Here is a 19,166-nt window from a genome sequence, read left to right as displayed (position 1 = left end):
ACTTTCCCCTAGACCAGCCAGAGGTTTGCAGTGGCTGCAATTAGTTTGGAATAAAATTTGGTTCTTCTGTCCAGGCTTCTTCATTAACCTCCCCATCAAATGCTGCCATGAGTTTCTTTTTTAAGGCCTGGCTAATTAAGGGAAAAACACAAATGTGGTGATGTCCAGCTGCAGCCAGGTTGTGCTGCTCTAACACAGTTTCATAATCTTTAAGGAAGGTCCCCAAAGCTCCTGTCTCTGTTTGAATGCATCTGCAATGGATTTCTAAGCACAAAAATAACCAAAATGAGTTCATTTGTGGTGATTTTCTAGAAATTACTTGCTGTGTCGCTGCAGCAGGAGGAAATGAATAGTAGCCTGATTTTTGCAGGGGATGAGTCTCTCAAAACAAGCACAGAGAAAAGGAAGAGCTTCTAGAAATCCTGAGCTGGGTCTGTCTGGCTCTCAGTGCCTGGCCATGGTTTATAAGAGAGAGGAGGTTTGGAAATCGTTGCTTTGTGCCCCAAGGTTTCTTTCCCTTAAGGAATTGGTTGTATCCCTTGTTATAAACCTGGATTTATGTTTTAGACATAGCATGCCTGAATATATTGTACCAAACAGGTATCCCTTAAAAAAAACTGGAGAGATACAAAGAGAAATAGAAGCAGAAAGATTGTGCTTTTTTTTTTTTTTTTTTAGTTACTGCAGTTTGGCTGTAAAGTCTTTTTAAAAAAATAACATTAATCTCAGCAATTAATTCCTGTAACAGCAGCTGCCCCACTTGGATGCATCTTTGCCTTAAACATGCTTAATTTGGGGCTTCAGCTCCCCTCCTTCTTGGAGGAATAGACAGGCTGGGAGGATGGAAATTCCTGTATCTCAGATTTTCCTTTCTCACAAAACCCCTCACATTTCAGGGTTCACAAACCCCTGGTACAGAGCAATCCTGCCTCCAGAGTGGTGCCATCTCTGGGGATAGGCAGCCTCTGATCTGGGTGGAAAAGGTTAGATTTGCTTTCCTGGCTCTCTGGTTGATCTTTGCTGAGTTATGTCCTGGGTGTCAGTGGTTTGTGCAGAGGCTCAGCAGCTGCAGGGGGCAGGTTTGGATGGACTCACTGGGAGAGGCAATTATTTATGTCAGGCTGGCAGACTGGGGACTCACCACCTGCTCACAGGGAGCTCTCTGTCTTTGCCTGAAAGGTTCTAATCCCAGAATCACAGGATGGTTCGGGTTGGAAGGGACCTTAAAGCTCATCTCATTCCTCTGCTCTGGAATGGGCAGGGACACCTTCCCCTATCCCAGGCTGCTCCAAGCCCTGTCCAGCCTGGCCTTGGGCACTGCCAGGGATCCAGGGGCACCCTGTGCCAGGGCCTGCCCACCCTCCCAGCCAGGAATTCCTTCCCAAAATCCCATCCAGCCCTGCCCTCTGGCAGTGGAAGCCATTCCCTGTGTCCTGTCTGTGTAAAACGTGCTCTCCTTTTTTCCAATCCCCCTTTAAGTACTGCAAGGCAGCAGTGAGCTCTCCTCAGAGCCCCTTTAGGCTGAGATTTCCCCAGAGTCTTTTCTTCTCCAGGCTGAGCTCCCCCTGCTCTCCCAGCCTGATTTGGAGGGGAGGTTTTTCTAGGAGGGTGGGTGCAAAAGCAAACACTGAAAAGTGCAGGGAGAGGATCACTGCAGGGTTGCCCTGCAGAAACTTGGGCTGCTGTCACCCAAGCTGGTGACAGCAACCCGAGGCGATGGGAGCCAGTCTGGCTGGGATTCTCCAGCTCCTTGTGGCTGCTGCTCTCTGCTGACAGCTCTGGGAATGCGTGGAGAGCTCCTCTTGGAGCTCAACCTTGGGTGACCCAGCTGGACGCTGCTCTTGTCGCCTCCGTCCCGCCCTAAACAAGTCTGGCTTTGACTGGGAGCTGGTTTAGGAAGATAATGTGGCTCTGTGCTGCCTTTGTTGAGCAAACATGAAAATGAACTTGTACTGATGCGTGGCTGGGGCCAGAGGAGCTCCGTGCTGAGATACCGGCTGAAGGTTGGTGCTGACATTTGCTCTGATTATTTTACCCCAAAGCTTGGCTGACCTGGGCCTGTGAAGTGATCAGAAAACAAATGTCTCTTACAGCCACTCTGAGTGCTTAAGCAAGTTTTTATATTTATTTTCATTATTTTATTATTATATCTTGCTTGCATGGTGCAGTTGGGCCTTTGCCCTTAATTATTCCCCTATGCAGGATGTGGATGCTCATTGTGTCCTGATGGAACTGATCGTGGTGGTGGAAAAAGAGAGTGTTACAGGTGCTCTAAACCTGAAAAAAAATGGGAAAAAAGTAATTTATTTTCCAAAAATAACCTTATTTTGATGTTATTCAGTGCAGAAAACCTGCCAGGTTTTCTTTCTGTAGTTGTCAGTATTTTTTTTTTTCTGGTCTGCCTGTTGTTGTTTCATGGGTGTTTTGGGAGTAGCTGCACTGTACTGCTTTTGTAGAACAGCAAAGTATTTGTCTTCACACCATTTTTATTTTAAACAAACCCTAATTCTGTTACCATCTGCTCCATTCAACAGGGAGAAATTTCAAATAAAATCTGAGTCCTTCTCTGATAGCCACAGGGGTAAATTTTCTAGACTTAAGGCTATTTTTTTTATTGTTGGTAAAACTAACTAGAACATTTGTTATTAGAGAAACTCTCTAATTTTTAGACTTTATGGAATGAGTAGAAGTGGGAGTAAAATCTATATTACAGAATGTGTGGTCTAGTTGTTCTCTGTGGTATGGAAGAGACAGGAATTTTTGGGCACAGATAGATATGAAGTAATAATATTCTAGGTCCCTGATATCTCCCAACCCTTCTCCCAGCATCCTCGCTGACACTGCTTTGTAAACTTCCCTCATGCTACTGATCTCTCATTGCTTTTTTTATTTATTTTTTTTTTCTGTTTTCCTGGCAGCTGGCACCAGAGAACACTCTGATGTCCTTCCAGAAGGCAGTGGAGCAGAAGGTGTATGGAGTGCAGGCTGATGTGGTATTGAGGTGGGTCAGTGCTGGCTGCCTGGGGATAATCCAGGCCAGGAATGGTCCAGCACATCCAGTGTCTGGTCACTGCAGAGCTTTTTCCCACAGGGCAGGGTTGTCCTGGAGAACTCCTGCAGTAACTCCTGTCTGCCTCTCTCAGATGCTGCTGATTATTTCACTGAGCTGATGGTGAAAGGCAGAACTGTCCAAATGAGGCAACCTGGATCTCTTTGCTTTCTTCATTTGCAAGAAGGCCGTAGTTTATCCTAGAGCCTGTTTTATTCCAGTAAAACACAGCCAGAGCTGCTTAAATGTGACTTCTTCTGGGATGCCCCAGGTGCAGACAGAGCAGAGATTCCAATTTGACTTTGTTGCACAGGAGAGTTTTCACCAACCTTGAAAAACCATCCCAAGAATACACCAGGAGGAAGCCCTTCCTTCTCCTCTTCCTCTGGCATTAATCTTTAGGGAAGGAGGAACCTGGTGACTGTCAGAAAGTCATTCCTTGCTGGCAAATGTTGAGCTGAGTGGACAAGACCAATTAGAATTTAGAGGGGATTATTTCCAAAGCTGTGCTCTGCTCCAGGAGTTTGATAGTTCCTTAATATTCCTTAATATTCCTGCTCCCAGTTTGTCCCAGTACCACTTACAAACATAAGAAAGACTCAAAGCAGGTATTTTATTTTTTTCCTCTGACTGCTTTGGAGGTTTGTGTTGATGGACAGATATTTTTGCCTGGGAGAAGGAAGTTTTCTTTTTAATCGCTTTCTTTTTACTTAGTATAATTTTTTTGGAGAGACAATGATTTAAAAACGGAAATAATTTCTTCCCACGGGTGAGTGGAAGGTCACTGTGGAAGGATGGAGTATGAATTGGGATGTATGTTATACAATTCTTGTTTTTCCCAAAATGAGTTCATCAGCTGTTGTGGGGGGACAAGTACTTGAGTGTCCAGCTCCCAGATGAGCACTTGGCTCACATGGCTGAATCCATTAACACTGGCCAAGGAGGAAGGTGGGCTTTGGGAGGAGGGGAGCTGGAAAAGCTCCAAGATCCTTCCCCATTGCCACTCATCAGCCATCCCAGAGGAGCACTCCAGGCTTAAACAATGCCCTTGATGGCCCAATTTCCTGAGCCTTCTCCAAGAGACTCAAGTGCCTTCGGAAAAAGAGGATTCCATTGACTTTCAGACTGAGAAGTGGGATATTGGTGCAGCTGGCAGCACCCTCGGGGAGGGTTTGCAGCACAGCACCCCTTGCTGTCCTTATCCTTCGGGAAGCTGCTCTTTGTACCTGTGGCTGGATGGGTCCAGCCCTCCTGGAATATTTCCATGTTCTTCTGGACACGTCCCAGCATGGGTGGGCAGCTTGGACACGCACTCAGAGCCATCACATCCTGCTCCACACCCCCCAGCACATCCCAAAGCAGCTGGAAAAACCCAAGCCAAGCCAGCTTTGCTCCAAGCAGCAGGAGCCCGGAATTGCTGCCTGTTCCATTCTCACTCCCAGCCCCTTGCACATCTCTTCTTCTAAAGCTGTCTCTGATTGCTGTCTCTGAATTACTGCTTCAAACCTGGGCCTGCCAAGACCCTGTGGTTAGCCCTGAGTGGTGCTGGGAGGGAAGGATTGGAAAGGAGGGAGCAAATGTCAAGTGGCCCATAGGATTTCTGCACTGTGGTTAAGGCTTAGCAGTGCTCTGCTCTTCTGTGAGATGTTAAACTCGAGCTCCTGGCACTTTTAAACACTCCACTCTCTTCATTCTGCAGTTGCTTAGCATTTTTTTTTTTTAATTTTTATTTTTAACTGTATTTATTAAACCCTTTGACTGCAGCAGTGTGGGATTGCCATGTCAGCGGGTTGCTTTGGGCTGGGGGAAGGAGTTGGCACAGCACAGGCCAGAAATAGCAAATAAAGATGCCAGTGACCTTTGTGAGAAGGGACTTCTGAGGGCAGTGACAAAGCTGAGGCAACATTTGCTCCATCCTCTAAAATTGGATTTCATTTTCCCTCTGGGAAACAGCTCTGGGTTGGCTCCTAATTCAAATGGGATTTGTTATTTCACCCCATCCTCTTTTCAGATTTTTTTCTGAGCCTCCTGTTAGGAACATGGGCTCCTTGCTTTGGAAAATGTCATTGCTACCAGGCTGGCTGCCCTGGGTTTGTCCTGATTCCTGGGTGCAGACAACTGTTCCCCTGCCTTTGATAAAAACTGTCACTACCCTGTGTGGTTTCACCACTGATCTGGTCACAGAAAATGGAGTGGAAAAAAGTTTAAAGAGTTTTTTTATGCTTTCCAGAACCATTATTCTGTAATATCCAGATGACTTAAAAACCCCAGGGCATGCATTTGGCTGCTTAGTTTCATCTGAGAGGTGTGGGGGGTTTTTTTGTTTTTTTTTTTTTTTTTCTTTTTTTAAGCATGAACTTAACTCATGGGGGCATGAAACCAGTTTTCAATTGGAGAAGGCAATTTCAGAGCATTTTTGGTAGCTTGGAAGCCTTGCATCTTGCTGAAAGCCTGATGTTCACACGTAGAGTGAGAGGCTTTGAAAATTCCCCCTCCTGATCTGCTGTGGAGAGTTTGTGTGTCCCTGCATCCAGGGAAACCTCTGATGTTTTTGGGAGCTGCAGAAGCTTTGACGAGCATTCAGGGTGGGTGTTCTTGTCGAAGCCGCCTGAGTTGTAAATTTTTGAGGGGCTAATGGGGAGAAGTGGATGAGGCATGGGCAGTGTTGTGTCAGTGTAGGACTGCCAACACCCAGCAGGTATCTAAGAGAGATTTTTTTTAGGCTGGTTGAGACCTTCCCAAGGGTTTTGATGTGAGAGAGGCTGGAGTGGGAAGGGGAATTTCTCCCCTCCACCTGTAACAGGGTCTGTGTTTGCAGCTATGATGGGGTGCCCTTTCTGATGCATGACAAGACTCTCAGGAGAACAACCAACGTGGAGGAGGTGTTTCCAGAGCGGGCCTACGAGCACTCCTCCATGTTCAACTGGACTGACCTGCAAAAGCTCAACGCTGGGGAGTGGTTCCTGCAGGTGGGTGCCATGGAGCCGTGGGGTCACAGCTCCTGCCCAGGTCCTCTTCAAGGGTGGAAGGTGTAGATCCATCTCCTTGCTGGTGTGGTGCAGCTGGAGCAAGTGTGCATGGACCATGTTTGGTTCTGTCTCTCCTAAACTTAGGCTTGGTCTAAGCCATGTTGTTTTTCTGTGCCTCTTCTGGAAAAAAGGGCCTCAAGCCTGGCTGACACCACAATGAACTTCAAGACCCCCAGTTATAATCAATTTTTTTAATGTGATTACAAAAAAGTCAGGAAAAACCAGCGTGTTGTACACTGTTCCCCTTCTTTTGAATTTTATTTTGGGACAATCATCTCCACAAAAAAAAAGTAAGAAAGTCTTTGCACTGGGGGGTTGGGTCTGGGCTTTGTGGCAGTAATCCTGAGATCTGCTTTGCTTCCAGAACGACCCTTTCTGGACAGCGGGGTCTCTCTCAAGGGCTGACTACTTGGAGGCTGCCAACCAGTCAGTCTGCAAGCTGGAAGATATGCTGGAGGTGATCAAGGACAACACATCCCTCATCCTGAACTTCCAGGACCTGCCAGCAGCTCATCCCTACTACAGCACTTACATCAACATCACCCTGGAAACCATCCTGGCATCGGGGATTCGGCAGCAGGCTGTGAGTTCTGTGGGGTTGGGGACATCTCCAAAATAGGGTTTTTTATGGTTTCCACTTGTGTGTCTCCAGTGGGGCATCACTGGAAGTTGTGCTGGGCACAGAGGTTGGGAATGGAGCACCTGGTGCAGCTCAGCAGAGGTTCTTTCTCTCTGGGTATAAGGAAACTGGTTCTCCCTCTTCTTTTTAAAGCCCCCGCTAAGGCCACAACAGAGATGGAGATGAAGAGCAAGAGAAAAATCATTCAAACGTAGATGTGGGGATGTGAAGTGGGATTTCTCCCTCGGGTCTTTGGTTCCCTATTGAAAATGCACGTGGCTGCTTCTGTGCTGCTCTGATGCTCGGGTAGATGAGTGTCACTGAGTTGTGAAGACCAGGCTGGATGGGGCTTGGAGCTAGAGGAAGGCGTTGGAATGGCAAGGGGCTGGAATGAGATTACTTTAGAGGTCCCATTCTCCCCAAACCACCCCGTGATTCAGTGACCCACCTGACCTCTTGCAGCTGAGCGTGAGCTGTCGATCTGACGTGCTTTGGAGTCCCAGTGTGAGCTCGGGGAGCTCCGTGCCCCGGGCCGGCGCGTTCCCAGGTTTGGGAGCCACGTTTGCCATAGCCTGTGCCCCGTCTCGCTCCCCCCGCAGGTGATGTGGCTGCCAGACATGGAGAGGCAGCTGGTCAGGCAGGTTGCTCCTGGTTTCCAGCAGACTTCTGGCCTCAAGCTGGACGCAGAGCGCCTGAGGGAGAAGGGCATCGTGAAGCTCAACCTGCGGTACACCAAGGTCACCAACGAGGATGTCAGGTACTGCCCTGTGTCCGAGCCCTCAGCATCCTTTCCTGAGCATCCCAGCCTGTCTGGCTGCATGGGGGGATCTTTCCAGATGGATTTGCTCTTGAAAGCTTGAGCTGTGCAAGCTTTTCCCTACCTCTCATCGGGCAGCCAGGCTGTTTCTGGGAGTGCACAGCTGCCTCTGACATCTCTACGTGCTGTCTCAGGATATGATGAGCCTCTTTGGAATATGATTGTATGAATTGGCTGATTCTTATTGTACTCACAGTTGTGGGAAAAAGTGAAAGCCTTTCACACTGAGTTCCCTCTGAGTGCTGCTTCATCCTCATTAGCAGCTGCCCTTTGCTTCCCTTGGTCTGCTCCAGAGCTGCTAGCACAGAATTTTGATTAGCCCAATGTCTGGATATGCTTTCAGAAATTTCTCTTTGCAGAAACTCCTGTCCTGTATCATCTATTGAGATTGATCAGCTCTGCTCTGTAATGACCCTGGCACAGCAAGGGGTTCCTGTCCTGCCTGAGCCTGTATGTGAACTGTGTGGTGCTGTAGCTCCCAGCTTTGCCCCCTTTCCCAGGGAGGGCAGATTGTTTCTAGTAGGGCTTTTCTGGTTTTTAAAATTTAAATCAAAACAGGTTTGCAGAAGAGAAATATCTCCAAAGGAGTGGTCTGGCTGCATGTTAGAGCTGAAGTAGGGAAGAGCTGAGCCTGCAGCTGTTTGAGAGCGTGGCCCTGTTTGGGGTGATCCAGCTGTGTCCTTCCGTGGCTGCCAGCAGGCAGTCCAGCTCCTCACCCTTAAAACCAAGGTTGTGCTTTACCTGCAGGGCAATCCCTGTTTATTTTCCCTCCTGTTTGCTCTGTCCCATGGAGAGGGCTCTGTGCCCACTCACTCACCTATCCCAGTGCATCAGCCCCAGTCTCCCATCGACCCCAGCTGAGCTGTCTCCAAAATAAGAGCTGTCACCTGAATGTTTCTAGAACCCTGTTGTGCCCAGTCAGATGTTGCTGCAGCCCTGGTTTAACACAGTTCTCTCAGTTCTCCCCAAATCCAGCACCTGGATGCAACATTGGTGCAACCCCCCCTGCCCTTGAGAGCCCCTTTGGAGCACCTTGTTCCTGCTGTGAGCTGGGAGATGTCTTGCACTGTGTGACCTTCCACCTCAAAGTGTTTTGCCAGTGTTAAATGGCAGGGATTAATCTGTGCTGCCCGTGTGAGGGGGATTGTTGATGCTTCTGCCTCACAGACGAGGAAATAGAGCGATTTATGTGAATTATCTGGGTACCAGGTAATTGCCAGTGCTTGGTTTGCTGCTGGCAGCTCCTGGACCCCAGCTGGCAGTTTTAGCTGCTTGGAAATGACCTCAGGAGACTGGAAGCTGTAACTCTGCAATTGTCCCCAGAAGAAGGGCATGGAAGTTGCAGGAGGTGATGTTGGGGACAGGTCTGTCAGTGTTCAATTAAGCAGATTGCCCCCGAAATGTTACAGGCGTCTGAGGCAGACGCTAATTTCGCGTCAGCACGATGAGATGGTTGTTCCAGAGACACACCATGTCCATCATTGCTGGGGAAGCATCTGAGATGGTCTGTGGCCTGTGCCAGACAGCAGCCAAGAGGTGAGGAAAGCTGTCAGGATCAAACCATTGGCCTGCAGTGCCCTTGGGTTGCTCGCAAGGTGCCCACGCCCTGCTGAAAGCTCCTACTTCCCACAGTTCAAGGCAAATGAACCTAGCTGTGGCTGGTGGCAAGAGATGAGGTTTGGTGGGGTCCTGCATGTCACCCTGTGTGTGCCTTGGCAGGGACTACGCCATGGCCAACCTGAGTGTGAACCTGTACACGGTGAACGAGCCCTGGCTGTTCTCCATCCTCTGGTGCGCCGGCGTCCCCTCGGTCACCTCCGACAGCTCCCACCTCCTCCGCAAGGTGCCTTTCCCCATCTGGCTCATGGTAAGCACCACCCTGCGAGGGGCTTGGGAGCCTCTGGCAGGGGGGAAAATGCAGTGGGTGGGTGTGGAGGTGGGAGATACTCCAGGGAGGTTTGGTTGGGCTTGATGGTTTCCCCCGCTCTCAGCCCTGAGATGGTAATGAGCTGATGTTCCTCTTGGACAAGCCCGTCGGTTTGGTGGGATGCTTGAAGATGGCATTGCATTCCCTGGAAGAGCACCTTTGCAGACCTGCTGAGCAGCTGTTAAGAGTTGCAGGAGAAGCAGGCACACAGGTGAACCAGCAAAGCAGGCCTCTGTGTCTTGGCTGAGTTGTAAAACGAGGTTTTTGCCTGTTCTGAATCCCAAATTGAGGACAGGTTTTACCTCTGGCTACTCCATTGCTGGACAAGAATAAGCAAAGTGATGATGGGCTCAGCTGGTGTGATGACCACTTAGATTGGCAACTGGAACCAGACCTACCAGTGCCTGAAAGGACAGAAATCACATTTACAGCATGGGGCTGTGCCTAAAAGGTCCCATCTGCACTTAAAATGGACCCTACATGGATATATTTCCTTGTTTTCCCCCAGATGTGGATTGCCAAACAGCATCTTGCCCTCACCCTGAGGTTCAGCTGAGATAGGAAACTTTCAGCCCAGAGAGCTCTGAGAAAATGTCAGCACACAAAAAGGAGGGAGAGTTTCAAATGGTTCCTGTTTGCAGTTTTCCCTGATAGTTTTGGATGACAGCCTGGCATTAGGAAGGTCATAAATATTGTGATTTATACCTAACCCCTGCAGCTCTGTGCTTTTCTTGCTCCTCAGTGGTAACTGCAGCCATGTGTGGTCTCCCTGTGATTGCACAAACCCAAATGTTTAAGGTCTGCTCCTGTTTTCTGTCTTGCAGCCTCCAGACGAGTACCACCTAATCTGGATCACGTCTGATCTCATTTCATTTCTTGTAATTGTAGGAGTTTTTATATTCCAGAAGTAAGTTTGTTACAGCTCTGCTCTTGTGTGTTTGTGACCTGTGTTTTTGCCCAGATTGTTGGGTGAGATGGGAGAGAGGAGTACCCTGAGCCTCAGTTCTTGGATTGCAATAGCAGGGGAAATACTCATTTTAAAAAATCCTTGCAAACAATAATTCCTCTCCCAAGATGGGATGGAGAATGGGATGCTGTTTTTAAGAATGAGAGATCACTAATTAGTAGTGTCAGATGCCTTGCTTTTGCTCCTAAAGTATGTGGGAGAGAAACTGTAAATGCTTTGGGGAAATGGATGTTGAGAGAGACATTACAGTGCTTTAAAGGAAGAAGAGGAGAGGGATTTTGAGATTCCACCACTGCAGTGCTCAAAAAGAACATGTTACAGTTTTCTTGAATCAGTTTGTTCCTGTTTGGATGTAGAAATATTATGGAATCATGGGATGGTTTGGGTTGGAGGGGACCTTAAAGATCATTTAGTTCCAACACCCCTGCCACAGGAAGGGAGTTACTGTGGGAAATGTTATGATACTGCAAATCAAATCAGCTGCTTAGTTAGAAAGAAGAAGGAGAAGGTCTACTCCAGAAGTTGGACTTTTCTGCAGCAAAGAACTTGCTCTTCCAGGAGCCCAGTGCAGGACAGACCCCTTTCCCTGATGTTGCAGTTTCTCCACCACATGAAAGAGTTGCTGGCAGGGTTGAGGATATGTCAAAACCAAATCAGAGCAGAACTGCCCAACTGCCACCTGCTGATGTGATTCAGCTCTGGGGAATGGGGCTTGGCACTTGGCCTTCAGTGTCATGGTTGATTTTTTTTTTGGTGTGTTGTTGGTTGGTTGGTTTTGGTTTTTTTCCCCCAAGTCCTTTTTGGGGCAAACCAGAGCTGCTTCCTTCATGCAAGGATGAGGGGGTGGGTGGGAGCAGAGGCACTGCTTCGATGTGCTCGTGCTCTGTCCTCTGCATGGCTTCTCTCTCCTCAGCCATGGTAGGGACTGCTCCTGCTCTTCTGCTCCAGCTCCAGTGACAGGATCGTGTCAGCCTCTCCAGAGGGGAGATACCAACTGTGATGACTTCTAACTAACCTTTTTTTGCCTCTTTGCCTTGTTTATTTTCTTACTGCTCTGACTGTTGTGCATGTTCCTCCTCTTTCTCTCTCTGCTGCATTCTGGCATCTCACAGCTATCACATGATCAGGTAATTCTGGTGCTTTCCTCCTCTTTCTCTTTTTCATTCAACCTTCCTTTCTCTCTTTCTTTCTCCCTCTCTGCTATGGCTTCACTGCAGATGGTCAGGGCAGGATGCAGCTTTTCTGATGCTTTCCAACATCTGGCCTCAGGAGGGGACTGTGAGGGTGTGAACATTGCATAGTCTGTAGCCATGAGCACCAGGGAAGTCTGATGCTGAAGCCAGTGGATGTTTTGAAGGCAATCTGACCTTCTGTTGCAATGATCTAAGTCAGTGCCTTTTAAAACAGCCCAGTTCTGAGGTCCCAGGGCACACTGTAACTGGGAGATTCCCAGAGGATGTAACGCTTTCTCTGTGGAAATAATCCCATGCAAAATATCCCCTTCCTTCCTGTGTCTAGTTTGAGAGCAGCCCCTATCCCAAAGAAAATCATGGAATCTATTCAATTATATGAAGTAGCACTTCTCTAATTAATTCTCTGAATTAATGGGGCTGATAACTGGAAAGGTTTGGCTCATCGATTGGGATCTTCCTGAGTTGCACCACTGTGGAACTGGAAATACAGTGTGAAAACAAAGAGCACTGCAGCAGGGGAGGGAACTGAGCCTGGGGCGCTGGATTTGAAGCTCCATCAGTCAGAATCCCAGATTTCTCCTCGTTTTGGCCCTTCCCTCAGCAGAGGTTCCCACCCCTTTGGAGGGAAGCGCTGGCTCTTGTCTGCACTAAAGCCTTCGCCGCCTCCCCACTCGGACCCTTCACGTGTTCCCTTCCCCACTGCTCCTGCTCTGTGCCATGGGGTTGCATTCCTGAGGGTTTGGTTGCCCCCCCCACCACTGCCTCGGGGTCGGGGTCAGCCCCTGCAGGTGTCCCTGAGGTGCTTTGGTGTTCTGGCCTCGTGGCATCTCCCCAGAACAGGGCCTGGCTGCAGGGCTGGGCTGAGCCCTCCTGTGGGTGCAGGGAGGTCGGGGGGGTCTCCTCTTCTCGCCTCCCCCTTGCTCGTGGATGAGGAGAAGGCAGGATTTAGGCAGGAGCAGGCACAGCAGGGGGACTCTGCAGCTGGCTTGGCTCTGTGCTTGCTCCATCTTAACCACCTCAGTGCCAACCCCATTTTTTTCCTTGACCTGTCCCTGTCCCACCCCCTCTCCATGGCATTGAGCATCTCCCCTCCTGCCCCAGGGTCTGGCCGTGGCCCTAACCCGGTGTATGCTGTCTCTGTGTTGTTGTCCCAGTATTTTTTAGTCTGTTCCCACCCCGTGTCCGTCTGGTCTGCTCTGACGCCAGCCTCCCAGAACAGGACCTTCCTGCTGTCTCTCTGGCCTTTTTGCACGCTGCTGTCCCAAACCTGGTCCATCACAACAGAGTCCAAGGGGGTAGGAGAGGTGCTCTTTTCTATTCAACCAGCTTTTTGGAGACCCCGAGGCTTCTGAGCACAGCACAGAGTGTGTGTCCCGTGGTGTTGGTTGGAGTTGCATCCCGGTTAAATGTGCTGGTGGCTCTTCTGAGAGGATATTTCAAAGCACCCCTGAGAGATGGGGTGACTCTCTCCCTGGCTCCTCATGTGAGAGGAGCCATCATCTCCTCGTGTGTGATTTACCACCCTGGCTCTGCCCACAGCCACCACGGGAGGTGGAGAGCACAGAGCAGTGCTTGCTCCTCTTGGCAGGAGGAGAAAAGCCCTTGGTCCCTGCACATGTTTGAGGCTGGGCTCTCTGTGCCTCAGAATGACCTGTGTCCTCCCTGGGATAGCTGGGGTCTGTGGGTAAGAGGTCACTTTTGGCCACAGAGTGACTTGATGCTGAAAATCCTGGTGTGGTGGGCAAAGAAAAGGCTTGTACCAATGTGTTTGGGTCCTGACTTAGAGTTTAAGGAGGGTCTTACCCTGTGAGATCTTGCGATCACATTGGTCTTAGTGGGATCTGCCTGCAGGGGATAGTAAGGCAAAAAAGATGTTCTTCCAGGTCAGAGTTTAGATGATGATGATAGAAGAAACAAAAATTTATTTGTTTTATACTTCAGTGTTTTTGCCTCCTTGTGCTTCCTCTGCATTGCTTCTGTCCATGGGTCTGTGAGTTGTGTCGTGTTGCCATCCCACCCCTTCTTTTCTGTGTAGCCTTCATCTGTACCCTGGTCAAAGCCTGATTCAGGTCACCCACTGTCAAGCACTGGGACTTGGGAAGGGGGTGGAAACCCTACAAAACTGACACCAGCTACATTTACCTGGGGAAAAAAAATTGCAGATCCTCCTTTGTGGATGTTGATTTGTCAGGCTGATGCCGTAGACCCAGGCTGGAGATCTGTGGGCTCCTCAAATCTTCTGCTCCTGGGGCTGCCTAGGGGGTTAGAAATTGAAGAGAAGGTGATAGTTTTGATCACCTCCTCTTGTGTGGGTGAGCCACTAGATGGTGCCAGCAGATCAGAAACCTCGTAGGCCGCCCTAAATCCCTGCTGTTTCTTTATCAAATAGTTTTAGGGCATCCCTGGCTCTGGCAGGGAGAGTGGGATTTACTAATGGCTCAGTGGGGTGTGGGCTATCAAAGCCTGGCCTAAACGTCATCCCCTTGTGGTGGGATCTTGGGAACAGCTGCCTTGGCTGAGCCCACCAGGCCGTGTTTTCCCCTATTCCAGCATCCCACCTTCCCCTCCTCATGAGGGTCTGCCACAGGGCTGCTCTCAGTGCCCCCAGGTGCCACATCCACCTGGCACTCCACCACTGCCCTGGGCAGCTGTGCCAGGGCTGGAGAGCCTTTTTGGGGAAGGAATATTTCCTATACCAAATCTAAACCTCCCCTGTCACAATCTGAGGCCATTTCCTTGCTGTGTCTCAGGTTTGAAACTTTAAGTTGTCTCTGAGCTCTCTTCTCCCACAAGCCTGACCATGGCACTCGGTGAAAATTTGTAGTTTTTTTACTTGGCTGGTTCTCTTATTCTGTTCCCTCTAAACTTTTAAACACCTCTGTCTCCTTTGTACAGCTGGAGGGGGCTGTGAGGCAGCTGCAGCCCTCGTGGAAATTAGTTCATGGATTTGTGGACCCATGGGTCTAATTCCCGGGTGCAATTAGGGCGCTCAAAGGTGCTTAAAGACGCCTGAGGTCACTCATCCCTGAACGTCCTCCTGCCACGTGGGGTTGTGCAAGGGAGCAAAGGGTCTCTTGCACTGAGGATGCTCCTGTGTCTGGAGAGACCAGTCCCTGAAATCCTGCTCCTGTCTTGCAGGTGGCGCCTGGGGAGCATCAGGACCTACAACCCGGAGCAGATCATGCTCAGCGCTGCCGTCCGCCGCTCCAGCCAGGACGTCAAGATCATGAAGGAGAAGCTGATCTTCTCAGGTAGGGCTGGGGCTGGTGGGTGCCTCCCTCAGCTCTCACCCCACGGAGGGAGGAGCTGCTCTTCATTCAGGGGTCTTTTCCTGCTGTGGGGCAGGGGGGCTGGGCTGACCTTGCTGCACTGCGCTCGTGGGATTTGGGCATGGCTCGTGGGGGCTGTTGATGGTGAGCCCTGGCTGTGAGGCTGGGGGTTTGTTTTTGTGAATGGGATGATCCTGAAGGTCCTTTCCAGCCCAAACTCTTCTGTGATTCTGTGGCCCATCCCAGCACTGATAAGCTCAGAAATCCTGCATTTAACTTCCTGGGTTATCCCATCTCGCACTGTCCCACATGTTCTCCACTCACCATTGTCAAAGGCCAAAAAACCCACTAATAATGGCACATGTGACCACAAATATGGTGATGAGGTTGGGGTAGACCAGGAATTCAGTGGCATTAGAGGTTGTGGCATTCCTGATATCCTCGTGCTCCTCCCAGAGTTTATTTCTCTTGGAACACATTGGTAATGTGTCCATCAGAAGCCACCTCTAAAAAAAGATAGCAAAAGTGTGAGCAGAGATGGAAATGTTTAGCTTTAAAAGGTTAAATGTGGTGCATGAAGCTGGAAAGCTCACCTTTGAAGGAATGTGAATATAATCCCCCCACCCCCTGAGCTTTGTTATGGGTTTTCTTTTTTTTTGTATTTAGGGTCTGGAGATGCCCAGCAGGGATCAGGGTTTAGTGCTCTGGGCACAGACAGAGCAAAAAGGCAACTTTGCTTACTGTGTGAAATGCCAGCCAGAGGTGGTGAAAATCAGGTATAAATCCAGGGAGCCCAGACAAGGAAAGCAGCTTGGCACAGCAGAATTAAGCTTCCCTAACATGTCCTAGACATAAAACATCCCAGACGTAAAATCCCTTAGAGGTGGGGGGTGCAGATTGAAGTTTTGTGCCTCTGAAACAACTGTTCCTGCTTAGGGTGGACGTTTCACCATTAAACCATTGGTGGGTGCAAGGTTTTTCCCAGTGAAACCAGTGACTGGAGGAGCCAGCCCTTTCCCAGGATGGGTAGGGATTAGGTTCAGGTGTTTTGTACCACTCTCCCACAGGTGACTTGCCCAGCCTGTGACAATGACACCAGGCGTAGGGGGAAGGGGAGGGGGTGGCAGAGGGGATCCAGCTCTGCCTCTGGTGGTGCCCGGATTTTGTAGGGCTGAGCTCTGAACTGGAGGCAGATCATGCTCTGCGTTGTAAATGAGAGCCGCGTTCCTAATTCCCTGCGGGATCGGAGGGATGCCAGGGGGGGAAGCTCCCGTGATGACCTCCCTGCCTTCTCTGCCCTTCCCAGAGATCAACAGCGGCGTGGAGCCCGCGGACGAGCTGTCCTTCTGCTCCGAGAACGGCTATGCCAACGAGATGGTGACGCCCACGGATCCGCGGGGCGCCAAACTCCGGCTCAGCTGAGCGCTCCTGCTTCCCGGGGCATGGCAGCCTCTGAGGAACTGCTGCTGGGGCAGAAACCCGCTCCCACTCCCCACCACTGGCTGCTCCACCTCCCTGCTTGTGAGGCTGGGGGGCTTGTTTTTTGTAAATATGTAGAAAATCTGAATTTTTTTTTTTTTTTTTTTTTTTTTTTTTTTTTTTTTTTCCTTGAGTGTAATTTTTCCAGGGCATGAGTGAAAATACTGTGTTCATTAAATCCTCAACCTTATGGCTGAAGTTCTTTGAATCTTGATGTGAGAGCCTGAGTCCCCTTGGGGGGGGTTTTGGGAGCAACACGTTGGACCTGTGTCCCATTTCTCCCCCTTTCCCTAATCCAGTCCTTCCCCTGGTGCAGCGACTGTGTAGCTGAATGTTGTGATGTTCTTGTGAAGTGCTGATTTTGTTACGGTTTCTTTTGTTTCCCCCCCCCCCCCCCCCCCCCCCGTTCCCCTTTTCCTGGGCAGTGAAATTGTAGCTCTGATGCAACAGGAGAAGAGAAGCTTGCCTAGGAGAGGAATTCTCACTGCCCTTCCCTACTGAAGTTCAGAGCCAGGGAAGGACTTGCACTGGCTCAGTCACTTGGGCACTGCTCCTTGTCCCATCCTCCTTCCCCAGAGCCTGGATGCTCCATGGGGAATGGCCTTCTTGGAATGTCCTGCCAGAGTTTTGAAGACATTCTGAGCATTGGCTGTAGATTGGTCTCTGCTGGCAGCAGTTCTTGATTTCTATTTTTTTTCTTCCCCTTTTTTCTCTCTTCTCCCCAAGCTGGGCTCTGCTGGGAGCCCGGGTGGCTTGTGACAAGCAATGCCATGGGCACCATCACTGCTGGGATCTGGCTGAAGTGCCTGCCACTCCAAGTGGCATTTGCAGTCACTCCTTGCTTCCCTTCTGGAAGAGGAGGTGATGGTGCAGTGGGAGTTTCCCCCTCTGTGGGCCCAGGAGGTGCCCGTGGGTGAAGAAGTTGTAAATAGTCTGGAAAGTGAAGCAGCCCTGGGATTTAATTTATTCCTGCAAGGAGACCTTTGCTCCTTGCAGTAAAAGCAGGATCTTCAAAAGCTGCACATTTGTGTCCTCCAAAGGAGTGATGGTCTTGCAGCAGATGCTGACGGGCTCTGAGGGCAGAGGCTCCCATCAGCAAGCTTCCAATGCAAAAGTTTTAACCCAAAATCTCAGACCAGAGGTTAAAAGTAAAAAAAAAAAAAAAAAAAAAAAGGTAAAAAATAAAAAAATAGAGGAGAAGGCAGTCTTGGGGATGCTGATATACATCACATTCCACACCCAAAGCCACGAGAGAAACAGCCCTGAGCAGTTTCTTCTTGTTTTGGAACTGCTCTGTCCTTTCAAGCTGAAATCCAGTGGCATTTTGAAACCCTGACGTTTGGGCTTAGTGTCTTAAGAGTTGAGGGCAAAAGTGGCCAACTTAACTATGTGGAAAAAAACCACGTCGCTAATGACAACGTGAATTTTGATGCTTTCAAAAGCACCACCTAAAATCAAGACTATTCCTTTGCATCTCCCCGGGGTTTTTATGAGTGTAAGTGGAATAAGTCCCTCCCTCTTACCTTCCCCAGATACTGTCCTTCTCCATGGTACTCTCAAGTCCGTGAAATACGTGTCTTGTTCTGCAGAACTGCAAGATTTTGGTGGATTTGAAGGTATTTTGAGAACTAAGTTACTTCTCCCTTTGACGTGGTGCTGTATTGAACCATTCCTGGTGGATTGTCGTGGCCAAGGGAGAGATGTTGTTAAACCTCAGCATCTGTTGGTGATCACCTGCATGTTCTGTTTCTATCCTTGGAGAACACTTTATTGAAAGGTTAAGTGCTTAAAAGCTTGGAAGTGATAAAAACAAACCAACAAAGAGTTGTTTTCACAATTAACTTTTTTTTTTTTTTTATTTAAACAAGACTCAAATTTCATGCCTAATGCACTGACTGTTATTGTCCTGAATATTTACTACCTTTTTTTTTTTTTTTTTGGAAAAAAAGCAGAGGATGATACTTTTTTGATGAAACTAGAGCTAGATCAAAATAAACTCTGCAATGCTCTGTGAAATAAACTGTCAGTATTCCCCTGCCAGTCTGTTGTTGTTTTGTGTTATGGCACTACACAGAGGCTCCCACTGCCTGAGCCAGAGAGTTTTCCTGTTATTTTCTGTCATGCTCAGCACCTGGCAGCTCATTTTAACCCCAAAGGTTGAAAGTCCCCTGGGAGCAGTTGGAATCAAGAGCAAATCACACAAAAGCCAGGCTGGGAGAGAATATGAGATGTTCCAGAGATTTACTTTTCCCAGTGCGTTTTTAATTTAATGTAGGACCCCTCTCTTCCCCTTAGACCTCATATATTTTAATTTGGGGTTTTTCTCAAAAATAATTCACTGCCTAAATGGGAAAATCCCCTCCAAATTATTTCAGGGGTTTTGGGATGGGTTCAGTTGGTCACCTGGAGTCCTTGGCAAGAAATCCCTTATCTCTTGGCTTCACTGAGAGGCTCAACGTGAGCACGAATGAATAAATAATAACAAAAAAACCCAAATAAATGTTATTTATCCGAGCCGCAGTCGCGCTGCCCGCCGGAGGGCCCTGCTCTGCACTGCCGCGCTGTGTCCGCCAGACGGCGCCCGCGGGGCGTGGCGGGTCCCGCTACCGGCCGGGATCCCGATCCGGGATCCCGATCCCAGATCCCGCTCCCGGCTGTGATCCCGATCCTGATCCGGGATCCGGATCCTGATGCCGATCCTGGTCCTGCTCCCGGCCGTGATCCCAATCCTGATCCTGATCCCGGTCCCGTTCCCGGCCGTAATCCTGATCCGGGATCCTGATCCTGAATCCCGATCCTGGGTCCTGCTCCCGGCCG

The 19,166-nt window shown here is 49.4% G+C and overlaps 1 protein-coding gene across 5 annotated transcripts in view; it reads left to right on the top strand.

Moving 5' to 3' along the window:
- GDPD5 (glycerophosphodiester phosphodiesterase domain containing 5) overlaps positions 1-18,389 on the top strand; it is a 104,424-nt gene extending 86,035 nt beyond the window's left edge. For 2 of the 5 annotated variants that reach the window (XM_053971497.1, XM_053971493.1), the window contains 10 exons: positions 2,919-3,001; positions 5,868-6,018; positions 6,443-6,661; positions 7,297-7,454; positions 9,234-9,381; positions 10,266-10,348; positions 11,521-11,535; positions 14,740-14,852; positions 15,537-15,646; positions 16,177-18,389. In XM_053971497.1, the coding sequence (XP_053827472.1) occupies positions 2,919-3,001; positions 5,868-6,018; positions 6,443-6,661; positions 7,297-7,454; positions 9,234-9,381; positions 10,266-10,348; positions 11,521-11,535; positions 14,740-14,852; positions 15,537-15,646; positions 16,177-16,251 (1,155 nt within the window). In that variant the 3' untranslated portion in view covers positions 16,252-18,389. The remainder of the gene's footprint in view (positions 1-2,918; positions 3,002-5,867; positions 6,019-6,442; positions 6,662-7,296; positions 7,455-9,233; positions 9,382-10,265; positions 10,349-11,520; positions 11,536-14,739; positions 14,853-15,536; positions 15,647-16,176) is intronic. The other 3 variants (XM_053971494.1, XM_053971495.1, XM_053971496.1) reach the window with 3 other exon arrangements.
- Positions 18,390-19,166: the final 777 nt, after the last annotated feature.

This window comes from Vidua macroura, chromosome 2, assembly GCF_024509145.1.
Source record: "Vidua macroura isolate BioBank_ID:100142 chromosome 2, ASM2450914v1, whole genome shotgun sequence".
NCBI lineage: Eukaryota > Metazoa > Chordata > Aves > Passeriformes > Viduidae > Vidua > Vidua macroura.
The sequence above is the reverse complement of the archived record's forward strand: the minus strand, read 5'-3'. Positions and strand labels throughout refer to the sequence as shown.